At 51.8% G+C, this 13,720-nt stretch overlaps 1 protein-coding gene across 2 annotated transcripts; it reads right to left on the reverse strand.

The window, feature by feature from the left end:
- Positions 1 to 4,555: 4,555 nt before the first annotated feature.
- On the reverse strand, positions 4,556 to 9,535 carry TMEM134 (transmembrane protein 134). 2 transcript variants are annotated; one of them, XM_081239567.1, is made up of 7 exons: positions 9,240 to 9,532; positions 8,210 to 8,274; positions 7,678 to 7,767; positions 7,447 to 7,523; positions 5,301 to 5,345; positions 5,032 to 5,085; positions 4,556 to 4,950 (listed from the first exon to the last, which is right to left on the reverse strand). In XM_081239567.1, exons 1-7 carry the CDS (start codon positions 9,411 to 9,413, stop codon positions 4,868 to 4,870), a joined length of 588 nt encoding a protein of 195 aa, XP_081095693.1. In that variant the 5' UTR covers positions 9,414 to 9,532; the 3' UTR covers positions 4,556 to 4,867. The 2 variants fall into 2 exon arrangements, with proteins under 2 accessions (XP_081095693.1, XP_081095694.1); XM_081239568.1 differs by lacking the exons at positions 4,556 to 4,950; positions 5,032 to 5,085; positions 5,301 to 5,345 and adding an exon at positions 5,470 to 6,083 and having other exon boundaries at positions 9,240 to 9,535.
- Positions 9,536 to 13,720: the final 4,185 nt, after the last annotated feature.

Raw genomic sequence — 13,720 nt, forward strand, 5'->3', positions numbered from 1 at the left:
ATCTCACATGCTGTGGAGCAACTAAGCCCGTGCGCCACAACTACTGAGCCTGCACTCTGGAGCCTGCATGCCGCAACTACTGAGCCTGCGTGCCGCAACTACTGAAACCCCCGCGCCTAGAGCCCATGCCCGTAACAAGAGAAGCCACCACGATGAGAAGCCCGCGAACCACAACAAAGAGTAGCCCCCGCTCTCCGCAACTAGAGAAAGTCCACGAAGACCCAACACAGCCCTAAATAAATAAATAAATAAATAAAAAGAATTCCACAAAGGCAAGAGACCAGATTGAAGGAGCACGTTGGAGCCAGAGAAGGATATATAATAGTAAATGTATAGGGACTTCCCTGGTGGTGCAGTGGTTAAGAATCCGCCTGCCAATGCAGGGGACATGGGTTCGATCCCTGGTCCGGGAAGATCCCACACACCACAGGGCAACTAAGCCCGTGCGCCAAAACTACTGAAGCCCGCATGCCTAGAGCCCGTGCTTCGCAACAAGAGAAGTCACTGCAAAGAGAAGCCTGCACACCACAACGAAGAAGAGTAGCCCCCGCTCACCGCAGCTAGAGAAAGCCCACGCGCAGCAACAAAGACCAACGCAGCCAAAAATAAATAAATAAATAAAATTTTTAAAAAAAGTAAATGTATATCTATCTAGATGCGTGCCAGTGAAACTGCAGCATACAAAAGGAAAATCTTGTAAACAGCTCGAGAGAGAAGTCAGATTACTTACCAAAGATTAGCAATTAGACTCTCCAAAGACTTTTTTCATTGACAACAACAGATGCAAGAGGAAAATGGAATAAATTGTTCAACGTGCAGAGGGAAAAAAAATGCCAACTGAGAAGCCTGTACTTAGCTCATCTTATTCAAGAATGAAGATGAAATATAAACTTTTTTCAGCAAACAAAGGCTGAAATGTTTCCCACCCACAAACTCTTGTTGAAGGGATGGCTTCAGTGGGAAGGAAATTGAAGGCAGAGTATGTACTAAATAATAGGAGAGAAATCAGTAAACATATTGGTAGATCTAAAGAAGCATTAACTATAAAAAAATAATTTGGGGGATTTTAAAAACCAGGAGGGACTAAAAAAAATAATAGACAAAACTAAAATGGAAGATGGGAAGGGATACTCTAGACATGCTTGTTTTTCCTAGAGGAGGACAGATGCATTGATTAACTTTAGATTTTGTTAATCATGTAAGGGTAACCATTAATATAACAGAAATAGAGATAGAATGTTCCATTCTCGATAGTCAAATCAACAGAGGAGGAAAAGGGAGAAAGTGAAGAATTCCTCATTAAGCTAGCAGGAGGCTGGGAAAGAGGAAAAAAAGCAAAGAAAAACAAAGTCTACAGAAAACATTAAAACACAAGGTAGAAATAATCCTTAAAACAAGACAAAACAGGGCTTCCCTGGTGGCTCAGGGGTTAAGAATCCGCCTGCCAATGCAGGGGTCACAGGTTTGGGGCCTGGTCTGGGAAGCTCCCACATGCCGCGGAGCAACTAAGCCCTTGTGCTGCAACTGAGCCTGCACTCTAGAGCCCGTGAGCCACAACTACTGAGCCCACGTGCCACAACTACTGAAGCCTGTGCGTGTAGAGCCTGTGCTCCGCAACAAGGGAAGCCACCGCAATGAGAAGCCTGCGCACTGCAATGAAGAGTAGCCCCCGCTCGCCGCAACTAGAGAAAAGCCCGCGCACAGCAACGAAGACCCAACACAGCCAATAAATAAATAAATAAATAATAAATCTATATCTATCTATCTATATATATAAAGGCAGATACCAGGCTCTTCCCCACAGCTAAGTGCACATATAAGAGACACATTTAGGACTTCCCTGGTGGCGCAGTGGTTAAGAATCTGCCTGCCGATGCAGGGGACACGGGTTCGAGCCCTGGTCCGGGAAGATCCCACGTGCCACGGAGCAACTAAGAGTGTGTGCTACAACTACTGAGCCTGCGTTCTAGAGCCCGCGGGCCACAACTACTGAGCCCGCGGGCCACAACTACTGAGCCCGCGCGCCTAGAGCCCGTGCTCCACAACAAGAGAAGCCACTGCAATGAGAAGCCCGCGCACCACAACGAAGAGTAGCCCCGGCCCGCTGCAACTAGAGAAAGCCCGCATACAGCAAAACACAGCTAAAAAAAAAAAAGGACACATTCAAAGCATAATGACAACTGAAGGGCTGACAGTGATGGCTTGGAAAAAGACTTACTAGGAGAGAATTAACCAAAAGAAAGCTAGTATAACTACAGACATATCAGACAAAATGGGCTATGGGGCACAGAGCATCAGGGATAAATCGAGTCACAATTCACTAAGGAAATCTAATGTTCTTAATCTGTGTGCAACTATTAATGCCTTTTCCAGCTAGAAAGAAATCGTATTTAGAATTTGGGTATAACTTGGATTACATAAATCAACCAGCAAAAGTCAAGCACACTGGTCACATTAAAACTTTAAACGTTGCGATTCAGTGTTCTGTCAACATGTTCATATGGACCAAGGGTTGGCAAACTTTTTCCGTGAAGGGCCAGACAGTAAAGATTTTAGGCTTTGGGGACCATATGGGTTCTGTTGCTCTGCTGTAGTAGTTTGTATGGCTGAGCAGCCAAAGTCAATACAGAGTGTGGCTGTGTTGGAAATGCGATAAATAATAATTTAATTAAACTTGACTTACTGACATCAAAATGTGAATTTTATAAACTTTTTTGTGTCACAAAAGCTTATTATCCTTTGACTTTTATCCCAACCATGACTAAAATGTGAAAACCATTCTTAGCTTGGTGGCTATATTGGGCCTGTGGGGTACAGCTTGCTGACCCCTGAGATAGTCTCATAACATGGAGAATCACCACTTTGGGGATCACTTCCTGTTTAGCTAAGATCGTGAAATGACAGAAAGTTATGAGCGTAGTAGCAACTCTATGTTAATTGCTAATTTGTCCACTTTCAATGAATGGTGTTCATGATTTTTCTTCTTTCCATGTTTGTTCTGATTTTATCTATTGAAATGCAATTTTATGATTAATCTGATCATACAAACTGTGGGCTTATATTCTGTATCTTTGTTTTTTTATTTCACTTTTTTAGTTTTTGTGTTTTTGTGTGTGTTTGTTTTTGCAGTACGCAGGCCTCTCACTGTTGTGGCCTCTCCCGCTGCGGAGCACAGGCTCCGGATGCACAGGCTCAGCGGCCATGGCTCACGGGCCCAGCCGCTCCATGGCATGTGGGATCTTCCCGGACCGGGGCACGAACCCGTGTCCCCTGCATCGGCAGGTGGACTCTCAACCACTGCGCCACCAGGGAAGCCCACACTTTTTTAGTTTTCATTTTACCTTACAAAAGTATTGGTCCATGTTATATTAGAAATGAAGACTGGTCCTTTACCCCCAGCTAATTTGAGAATCACTCATTTAGGAGTTCCTGCATCTGGTACCCCCCAAAAAGTGCCTTGATTGGTGGCTGAGGGTGGGAAGTCTGGCTGGGCCAGGAGATGAGGAGCGAGAGCAGGGGTCTGGGTGCTCATTCTTTCAACAAAATCACAGAAATCTAAAGGCACCGTCCTGGCCGCTGCAGATACAGTGGAGGCCAAACGCCTTAATGGCATTCGCGTTTCACTGGGGGCGGCAGACTGTAAACACGAAGTATATGAACAGGGTCTCCGAGGCCCACATTCATCCGGCCAGCCCCTCGGTTGGTCAGCTGGGGACCAGGCCAGCTTGCTGACCCCCACCCCCCTCTGAGTCACAGAAGCCCTGGGTTGTGCTTCTCACTCTGCCCTCGGCCAAGCCAGTATCTCTGGGCCTGTTTCTATGGAGGGTGACCAGAAAGAACCTGTGTCAAGTGCCTGGCGCCTTCTAAGAATCTGATAAATGGTAGCTATTATGACCTCAGATTTCAGGGTTCTCAAAGATTCTGTTTCCTGGTTGTTGAGATCCTGAGATGCTTGGACCTTCCAAAATTCTGCAGTGGTCTGTTTCCAATGTTCTGTGGTTCTAAGAGTCTTTGCTCACTGAGGTTTTCTGTTACACAGGCCTGCTTCCTATGTCCTTTGACCCCTACTTCTCCCAACCTCTGGGCCTGGGAAGTAGGGCAGTGGGTGGAGGAGGCTGGGCTGCTGCGTCCTGGTGGCCCACATTCGGAGCCGGCTGTGGCAGCCCAGGGCCCCAGAGCCAGGCTGGAACCAGGATACCAGCCTCCAGGCCCCAGGCCTGTGTCATCTGAGTGCCCTTGGCCAGGGCCGCCAGGGGAGGCACCAATGTTGCCTCTCTGAGTGGAGACAGGGGCAGGACTGACTCTGCTAAGGACTGGGAGAGTCTTCTCCAGGCTCGCAGGGAAGAAGAGCCCCAGGCCCAGCTCTGCCCCTGACATGCTGTGTGACCTTGGGCAAGTCATGGCACATGAGGACTGTCATGTGTACCATGGGGAGATGGACAGTCCTAGAGCCCTTCAGCCCCAGGGTCAGTCCTTTTCTCAGCCTTTCCGAAAGGGGGCTGTGGCCAAGCTGATGGGCTGGTCAGGGTAAGTGGGAAGTAAAAAGCAATTGTGGTCTGGAATTAAGCACCCCTTTTATTAGCACAAAACACCACCAACCCAGCAGCCCCCCAAGAATAAGTTAAGGCACGGAGCACGGAAGGGGTGACTTTCCCAGGCCCAGGTAGTGGCCCGAGGCCCACTGCCCCAAACTTCCGGAGCAAACTCCTGAGAGGACTGGGGCCTCGAGGGTCCCGCAGCGTCTTTTTCCTTGAGATGAAGGTACCGAAGCGGGGCGCGGGCCCCAGGGGCGCCCCCTAGGGACGCGAGGAGGCCGCGCGGGGCCTCTCGGCGCCGACGATGGATCCCGCCGTCCGCCGCCGCCTGCTCACTTCTCGAAGTAGGGCAGGTAGAAGAACTGGAAGCCCCGGTGGCCCTTGACCGCGCAGTAGATGAAGGTCACGTGGTAGACTGCAGGGCGGGGTCTGTCAGCGGCGGGGCCCCGCCCAGGGCCCGCCCCCACCCCCGCCCCCGCCCGGCGCCCACTCGCACCTCCCGGGACCAGCAACAGGAAGCCGGGCACGAAGAAGATGGCGCTGGAGACACCTACGACAGGGGAGGAGGGGCCGGGTCAGGGCAGGGAGGCTCCCGGGCGGGGCTGCGGGGTCACTGCCTGGGCAAGTCTCACTCTCCGAGGTAAAAGGGGCCGTTTCCTGCCGGGAGGGTGCTGAGCGCTGGGGGAGGTGGAAGGGCTTGCCGAGGACCTCTGGGCACACGAGGGGCGTGACCACTGCCCGCGGAGGTAGGAGGGGGGCGCTCACCTGGCGAGGGGGCCACCTCCAGTCCCACGCCGGTCAGGATCAGCACTGCACACAGATGGAGCCACGAGGGTGAGGGCAGGAGCAGGGGGCAGCAGCTGGCGGCAGGGTGGGGACCTCCACCCGCAACCCCCAACATGGCTTAGGCCTGAGGAATGGTGTACCCCACCTAAGCTGAAGGTCCGCTGGGCAGAGAACCGCCAGGGGAAGTTCACCAAGCTCTGTGTTTTCAGAGCAGGGCACCTGGCAGGCCCTGGAAATGTCCGTCCCTGCCCCCACGGCCCTTCCCTAGTGGAGCAAGCAACAAGAACCTCCAAGCTACAACCCTGGTGATCAGACAGCTCGGGAGCCTGGGGTATCAGGGAGGGCTTCTTGGAGGCAGTAGCATCTAAGCTGAGCAGGGACAGCAAGTTACCTTTTAGCGACCACCTACCAGCTGCTGCCAGGCACTGGGCTAAGTGTGTTACATGCAGTGCCTTGTTTAATTGCCACCTTGACTGAGACAGGTATTACCATCCCCATTTCACAGCAGAGGAAACTGAGACACAGAGAGGGGAAGTAACTTGCCCAGGACGGCACTGAGAAGGTGGAGGTGATCTGAGTGCAGAGGCTTTGCTATGGGCATGGCACAGGCAGAAACGGAGACGAGTATTCCAGATGGAGGGAACAGCCTGGCAAAGGCCCAGAGACTGGAGGGAACTCAGGGCTTTCTAGGAACTTCCAGTTTTGGGCGAGACAGGAGAGGCAAGAGTCCAGGCTTGAGGAGTTTGGCAGGATCTGGAGGCCCTGGGGAGGGATGTGGACTTTGGCTAAGGACAGTGGGCACTGGGGAAGCTGGGGTGGTCACAGCCGGATCAGTTTTTTCAGACGCAGAGAGAGTCCTGGGTCCCCAGTTAGAGGATGGGATGGCGGGGGGAGATGGGGGGCCGTACAGCACAGAGGCTTGAAGGGCCACCATGGACTGTTGTGTGGTTTGTGCCCTGCACAGAGCACCTCAAAAAGGGTACAATGGGGGCTGAAACGCACTCCCTGTACCCTGGCTTAAGGCTGTGGGCCCTGCCCACTCAGAGGAGGCATCTTTTTCTAATTCCTGCAAAAGGCCTTTATGGGCTATGGTGGCCCACAGGCCTGGCAACGTCACTGATGTGGGTTTAAATCCCAGCTCATCTACTTCCCAGCTGTGGCTCTTCTGCAGCATCTGTGTCCTTACTTTTGAACTGGGATAGTAATACTGCGTGCCCTGTCAGGTGCTGAGGATGAACTGAGATAAGGCAGGTGGCCAGTGCAACTCGCAGGTGTTGGGGAAGCTGCAGCTCCCTCCCCTGCACACAGACACCCAGAGCTGAGGCAAGGATGCTGCTCAGCTTTCCAGCTAGGGGACTCTGACCTTCCTGGAGGAGGGGGGGGCAGGTGCCACAGTTGGGCCCTTCCTAAGGGCTCCCCTTGATCCCAACCCTGGATCCCTTTGGGAGACTCTGACTCCTCAGCCCCACAGAATGAGGAGCGTGGGAGTTAGAAAACAGCTGGCTGTGGTTTCTGCCTGCTCTGGGCCTCAGTTTCCCTATCTTGAGTATCTTGGGGGTGGGAGAGAGGTCCTTGTTAGCTCTCAGACTCCAGAGGAGGGGAAGTGAGAGGTGCCCTGTGGATTGGGCTGGCAGGGCACTCTGCAGTCCTGGCCACTGGGCTGGGCATATCCCTGAGCACTGCCCCTACATATAGGTTCTGGGTTGTGGCCCTACCTCTCACTTGCCGTGTGACCTCTGTAAGGAAGGAAAATAAGCCTGCCCTGCACCTGGCTCGAAGTAGACAGAGAATAAACAGTAGCTGTTACTCTCTGTTCCCTGATGGATTAAACAGGCTAAAAAAAAGCGGGGGGGGGGCGGAATGTTTGGAGCATGGAATCAGGTTCCGTTTTCAACTATGTGTGATTTCTTGGCTATGTGACCAGGAGGCTGGACCTGACCCTCCCAAGGCCTCAGCTTCCTAACCTGTAAAATGGGGGTGGGGTCACGGCAGGCAGCTGCCTCCTCAGGATACTGGGAGGCTCAGTTGTGCCAAGGGGGATGCGATGCAGAGCCCGAATGAAAGGAGGGTGGACCTCCCTCATGGGGGTAGGCAGGGTATGCAGGGCGCCCTCGGGGGCACTCACCCAGCCCCAGCAGGAGGAGCAGGAAGGAGGCCAGCACTACCCTGTGGTTCTTCTGGATCAAAGGGTGTTGAGTCCAGCTGGATGGCAGCAGAGCAGGAGGCGTGTGAAAGAGGTGACAGGAGTCCCACCCCCTCCCGTCACCATCCCCCACCCAGAGAGCAGAGGGTAATGGTCAGCGCTGCCTGTACTGGGGCAGGGGCCCCAGGTGGCAGGAGCAGGGCAGGGTCTCACCTGCAGCAGGCGTTGTAGGAGCGCTGAGTGCTGCTGCTGATGGTGCTAAAGGACCACTGGGAGCTGCGGATGGATGTTCGGCCAGAATCCCTGCAGGACAAATGGGCCCGGCGAGGGGGCAAGGGGGGGTGAGCAAGGGGACCCTTTGGGACAGGAGTCATGATGGCGTCCTGGGGGATGGTGCAGAGACTGGAACTGAGAAGGGATGGGGTGAAGAGGAATTCCAGAATGGGGGTTTCTGCAGGACTGGGGATTGAGGAAAGCTGGGGATTCTTGTAGGACAAGTGACCTGTGAGAAGACAGGGGCCAGACCAGGCTGGGGGTTTCTGCAAGATAAAGAGCCTGGTGGGGTGGGTGGGTGAGGCTGGCACTAGGGTAGGGTGCACTGCAGGGGACCCCGTGTAGGAGTCTCTTGTAGGACAGGATGTGAGAGGGCTGAGTGAGGTGAGGTGGAGGACTGAGCAGGGGCCTGGGGACGGGAGACAGAAGCATGGGGCTAGGAGTATGGGGTGGGTCCCCACCTGGCCCTGACCTGGTGCTGGCTCCCCCATCCGGCTCCGGAGAGGTCTGGGCTCCATCCTCATCGTTCTCCAGGTTCTATTCCAGAACACAAGGCTCAGAAGGGTTACTGGGCTCAGGCCCTTCCTCCCTCCCCTCTGGTGGAGAGGAAGAAAGCGAGCGCACACAGCTGTTTGCCTGGACACACAGCTGTTTGGCCGCTTGACAGCTGCTCCCTTGGCCTTCCCCGGCCTTCCCAGTAGAACAGGTTTGATGATTCACAGAAACTGAAACCCAGGTAGGAGGTGGGTGCTGGGGGCTTTGGCAGGGAGGAGCCAGCAGGGGCTGGTTGAGGGCTCCCAGGGCCAGGAGATCTCCCAAGGTTGGGAATCAGGGTGGAGTTGTCAGGATGGTATTTCAGGGGCCCAGTGTGGAGGCCCTGGATTTTCGGTGCCAGGGAAGGGCAGGCCAATGGTTTCCAGGTTTGGGGCATAGGAATCTAGTTCAGGTTTCCAAGAAAAGGATTCTAGAGTTGGTGGAGGTCTTCTGGGAAAGGGGGATTTCCAGCTTAGTGGGAGCCAAGGCATGGGCAAGGACTCATCATGTGAGCGGGGACCTCCAGCTCTGGAGGCAAGGATGGAGTGGGGACTTAGAACAGAAGAGGGGGTGCTGGTTCCCGTTGGATTATCTGGCCTGGGGCTCAGGGGACTCCTTCTGAATATGGACAAAGTCTGGTTCAGATACAGAAGAGTTCCCCATCCCTGCGTGCTAAGGGGAGGGAGGGTCAGTACCCAGGATCGGTGGGGACTCCAGGTTGGGATCTCCAGCTGGGGGTGAGGGACGAGCTGCCAGGTCTGGGATCTGGGCTCTCCAGTAGTGGCTGGGGACCGAAATCAGAGCTGAGAGGGTCTGGGCAGTGATTTGGCTCAGTGGCCACCTCCGGGGGGCGGTCTCCCGCTCCGGCTGAGGCCTCTAGTCAGATTCTCCCGAGTTGGGGTTCTCCAGGGTCCGGCCTAGGGTCTGCCCAGACCCAGGCGGGGGGAGAGGTGGGCCGGGCGGTTCACCTGGTAGCGCAGCCGGGACTGCTTGTCCTCGTCGGCCACCTCGAACCGGGCCCGGCGCTCGAAGTGCAGCGGCCCGAAGCGGGCGACCCCGCTGGACTCGGGCCCAGGGCCCGCGTCCTCCAGGGACAGCTCGAAGGCATCATCGATGCTGAACTGGGGCCGGGCGGCACTCATGGCCCCGGCCCACTCAGACGCCCTGAACCGTCGGCATCCGCGCCCTCCGGTCCCACCCCCGCGCGCAGACCCCCCGCCCCGTGCCGTCGTCTAGGTTGCTCGACGGTCCGGCGCCCTGGCCGAGGCTCCGCCCTTACATAACGGCCCCGCCCCTGCCCGCCTTCAGCAGGCCAGAGCTGCCGAGCGCCGAGCAGACTAGTGACCGCGCCTTCTCTCGTCCGGACCGAGCTGGGCTCGCCGCGCCGCCCAGCGGCCGCCTCGGCGAGCGACAGCGGGTTCCTCTCTCGGAAGCAATCCCTGGGTCTGTACAAGGGCCTTGGAGGGGCTGCTACTCGCCAACCTTTCAGGCCGAGTTGGAGCCGTCTGCATCCCAGCCCGCTCCTCGAGTGCTGAGGAGACTCCTGGGGACCGTTTCCCCACCCTTACTCACCACGGCCCTGCACGGGAGGGGGATTGTCGCCACCGTGCAAATGTGGAAAAAGGCTCAGAGAGCTTCTGTGGCTGGCATTCTCCTCCAACTCTGTCTCCACGCAGACGGCAAAGTGGTCTTTTAAAACATCTGATCCTTTTCCTCTGTGTGTTAGTCTTAAATAAAACTTTTTTTTTTTAATTAAAGTATGCTGCCAAGTCACTCCTCTGCATAAAACCATCCCTTGGTTTTCCACTGTGGTTAGAATAATATGTGAACTCTTGACTAAGGCCTGCAAAGCTCTGGTCCCTGCCTACCTCTCCCAATCGCATCAAGTCCCTCTCTGCCCCTCTTTCATCTCACTCAGCCACACAGGCCAAGCTCGTTCCCATCTCAGGGTCTTTGCACGTGCGTGCTTTTTTCTATGCCTGGAAAGCACTTAACCTTGCTCTTTCACAGGGGGATCTTTTCATCATCGGTGTCCCTGCTCCAGTGTCACCTCTCAGAGAAGCCGTCCCTGACTATGCAATCTAAAGTCAGTTTCACATCACACAGTGCTTACCTGAAGTTACCTTATTTTACACTGTCTTATTCACCACTGTGTCCACTGTGCCCAGAACAGTGGTTGGCACTAAGTAGATCCTCAATAAATATTTGTGGACCACATGAATGAGCACTTCGCCCAAATCCCAGATGCTTTCAAGTGAGAACTGGGATTTGAACTCAGGTCCACCTAGCTCTAGGGGTGCTCGTCCTCCTCCACTCACCCAACCCACTTCATTTTATGACCTTGTGTACAGAGCTGAGTCAATCCTGCTTCTCAGTTTATGACACATCATCACTATGAACAAGGCCCCGCTTGAGTTACGTTAATTTATTTTCCCTCCTCTCCACCGTTTTCCTCCTCCCTTTCATCAGATCCCACATCAGTGTGCTCAGTCGGCTGCCTTGCATTCTGTCTGGCCCCCTACTCCACATGGCATTGGCTCGTATGTGGATGTGTTTGCAATTTACAAACATGGTATCATGTATAAAACTCATTCTATTTACATTTTTACACTCAACACTTTGCCACCCACATCTCGTTTTGTTGTTTTTTTTTTTGGTTTGTTTGTTTGTTTTACATCAATAAACTTTATTTTGGACTTCCCTGGTGATGCAGTGGTTAAGAATCCACCTACCAATGCAGGGAACACAGGTTCGATCTCTGGCCTGGGAAGATCCCACATGCCGCAGAGCACCTAAACCCGCGAGCCACAACTACTGAGCCTGCATGCCACAACTACCTAAGCCCGTGTGCCTAGAGCCCATGCTCCGCAACAAGAGAAGCCACCGCAATGAGAAACCTGCACACCGCAATGAAGAGTAGCCCCCGCTCGCCGCAACTAGAGAAGGTCTGCGTGCAGTAACGAAGACCTAATGCAGCCAAAAATAAAATATAAATAAATAAATTTATTAAAAAAACTATTATGGCATAATTTTAGATATACAGAAATCATTCAAAGATAGTATGGAGAATTCTCATATATCCTTTGCCCAGTTTCCTCTACTATGCACATTTTTAATAATCATGATACATTTGTTAAAACTAAGAAACTAACATTGGCACATTATTATTAACTAAACCAGATTCTATTTGGATTTTGCTGGTTTTCCTTCTAGTGTCCCTTGTCTGTTCCAACCTGCATCTCATTTTTGCTTCTACAGGCTACATGTGGCATACCGTGTTAAGTGTCTAGCCCTTTTATTATCCACCACACCCCTCAATTATATACACTTAGCTTGGCCTCAATGCCCCTAACACATAAGTTGCTGTTATGAACATCTTCACACCGTCCCCTTACGAAGTGTGGGAAAATCCCTCTTGAAGTAGGACTCCCAGGCCATAGGGTACATGCACACTTGACTTCACAAAGTACCGTCGATGGTCTCTTGAGTGGCTGTACAAATTTGTACACCCACCACGCAGGTTCCAGTTTTCCCTAGGCACTCGGTATTCCGGCTTTGTAATGGCTGATGAATCTAAAATTGTGCCTCGTTTTCATCTGGGGTCTCTGACGATGGGAGAATTTGAACAGCTCTTCATACACTTGTCAGTTCATGGTGGTTCCTCTTCTGCGAATTGTGTGTTCCTATCCTTTGTCCATTCTTTTTCTATTGGGTTTCTAACCTTTTTCCTGCTGCTGGGTTTTGTTGTTGCATATATCTCCTCCCTGTTTGTCTTTTGTCTCCTTATTTGTCTAAGGTGCCCTTGGTTCAGGAACAATCTTCATTTTTATATAGTCCACCAGGTTTGTGCTCTTTGAGTCTTTTTTTTTTTTTTTTTTTTTTTATTTGCGGTACGCGGGCCTCTCACTGTTGTGACCTCTCCCGTTGCAGAGCACAGGCTCCGGATGCGCAGGCTTAGTGGCCATAGCTCACGGGCCCAGCCGCTCCGTGGCACATGGGATCTTCCCGGACCGGGGCACGAGCCCGCGTCCCCTGCATTGGCAGGCGGACTCTCAACCACTGCGCCACCAGGGAAGCCCTTGGTTTGGTTTTTAAATATGCCCAGGATTGTTGAGACTGGGAACTTTTAAATTTTATTTATTTAATTTATTTATTTACTTTTGGCTGCATTGTGTCTTTGTTGTTGTGCGCAGGCTTTCTGTAGTTGTGGTGCGTGGGGGCTGCTCTTTGTTGCGGTGTGCGTGCCTGTTATTGCGGTGGCTTCTCTTGTTGCGGAGCATGGGCTCTAGGTGAGCAGACTTTAGTAGTTGTGGTGTGTGGGCTCAGTAGTTGTGGCGCACGGACTTAGTGGCTACGTGGCATGTGGGATCTTCCCATACCAGGGCTCAAACCTGTGCCCCCTGCATTGGCAGGTGGATTCTTAACCACTGTGCCACCAGGGAAGTCCTGGGCTGTGTTCTTATTTCCTAAATACTTTCTGATTTTTATTGCTGTTGTGAATGGAAACTTATTTTCTATATTCTGTGGTGGATTATTGTTAGCATTAAGAGTGTTATTAATTTGGGGTAGCTTATTTTATATCCCTGTAACATTGCTGACTCTCTAATTTATTAAAATTGTCTGTAGATTCTATTGGATTTTCTATATAGATATAATCACTCACATGTCTTTTTCTTGGTTTATTGCTTTGGTCAAGACTTCTAATACTTTGCTAAACAGCATCATTTATAGAGAGCATTCCTTACTTTGTTCCTGATGTTGAAGGGAATGTGAATACTTATTCCATCATACTTAATTGCATATGGCTTGTGTCATCCTGAGAAAGTTCCTCTTTTTTCCTAACTGTGAGTTTTTATCATAAATAGTCCTCAAAGCAAACTTCATCAAATGCTTTTTCTGCATATTTTGAGATAATCATATGAGTTTTCTCCTTTAATTCACTGATGTGATGAATTACAGTAATGGGCATTTCTTTCTTTCTTTTTTGGCCGCGTGGTGTGGCATGTGGGATATTAGTTCCTGGATCAGGAATCAAATCCATGCCCCCTGCATTGGAAGTCCGGAGTCTTAACCACTGGACCACCAGGGAAGTCCAGTAATGGATGTTTCTAACGTTAAACCATTCATAATTCTTGGAATGAGCCCTACTTGATCTTATGCTTTTTATTTTTTTAGAAAAAAATTAAAATTTTTAATTGTGCTTAAATACACATAACATATAAAATTTACTATCTTAAACATTTTTAAGTGCATAGTTCAGTAGTGTTAACTATATTCACGGGAATTCCCTGGTGGCCTAGTGGTTAGGATTCCGGGTTCTCACTGCCGTGGCCTGGGTTCAGTCCCTGGTTGGGGAACTGAGATCCCACAAGCCACGTGGCAAAAAAAACAAAAAACAAAAAAAACCCCACCCCCAAACCAAACTATATTCACATTGTTGTACAACCAA

This window comes from Mesoplodon bidens, assembly GCF_964165515.1.
Source record: "Mesoplodon bidens genome assembly, chromosome: 7".
In the NCBI taxonomy this organism is placed as follows: domain Eukaryota; kingdom Metazoa; phylum Chordata; class Mammalia; order Artiodactyla; family Ziphiidae; genus Mesoplodon; species Mesoplodon bidens.

What these genes read in the sequence shown, in the direction of transcription:
- TMEM134 (XM_081239567.1), bottom strand. Translation starts at nt 9,413, where the DNA reads ATGAGTGCCGCCCGGCCCCAGTTCAGCATCGATGATGCCTTCGAGCTG. An exon ending in GCTCCTCCTGCTGGGGCTGG is followed by an intron (nt 5,346 to 7,446) that starts GTGAGTGCCCCC and finishes ATCTGTGTGCAG; the next exon opens with TGCTGATCCTGACCGGCGTG. An exon ending in CCTGTTGCTGGTCCCGGGAG is followed by an intron (nt 4,951 to 5,031) that starts GTGCGAGTGGGC and finishes CCCGCCCTGCAG; the next exon opens with TCTACCACGTGACCTTCATC.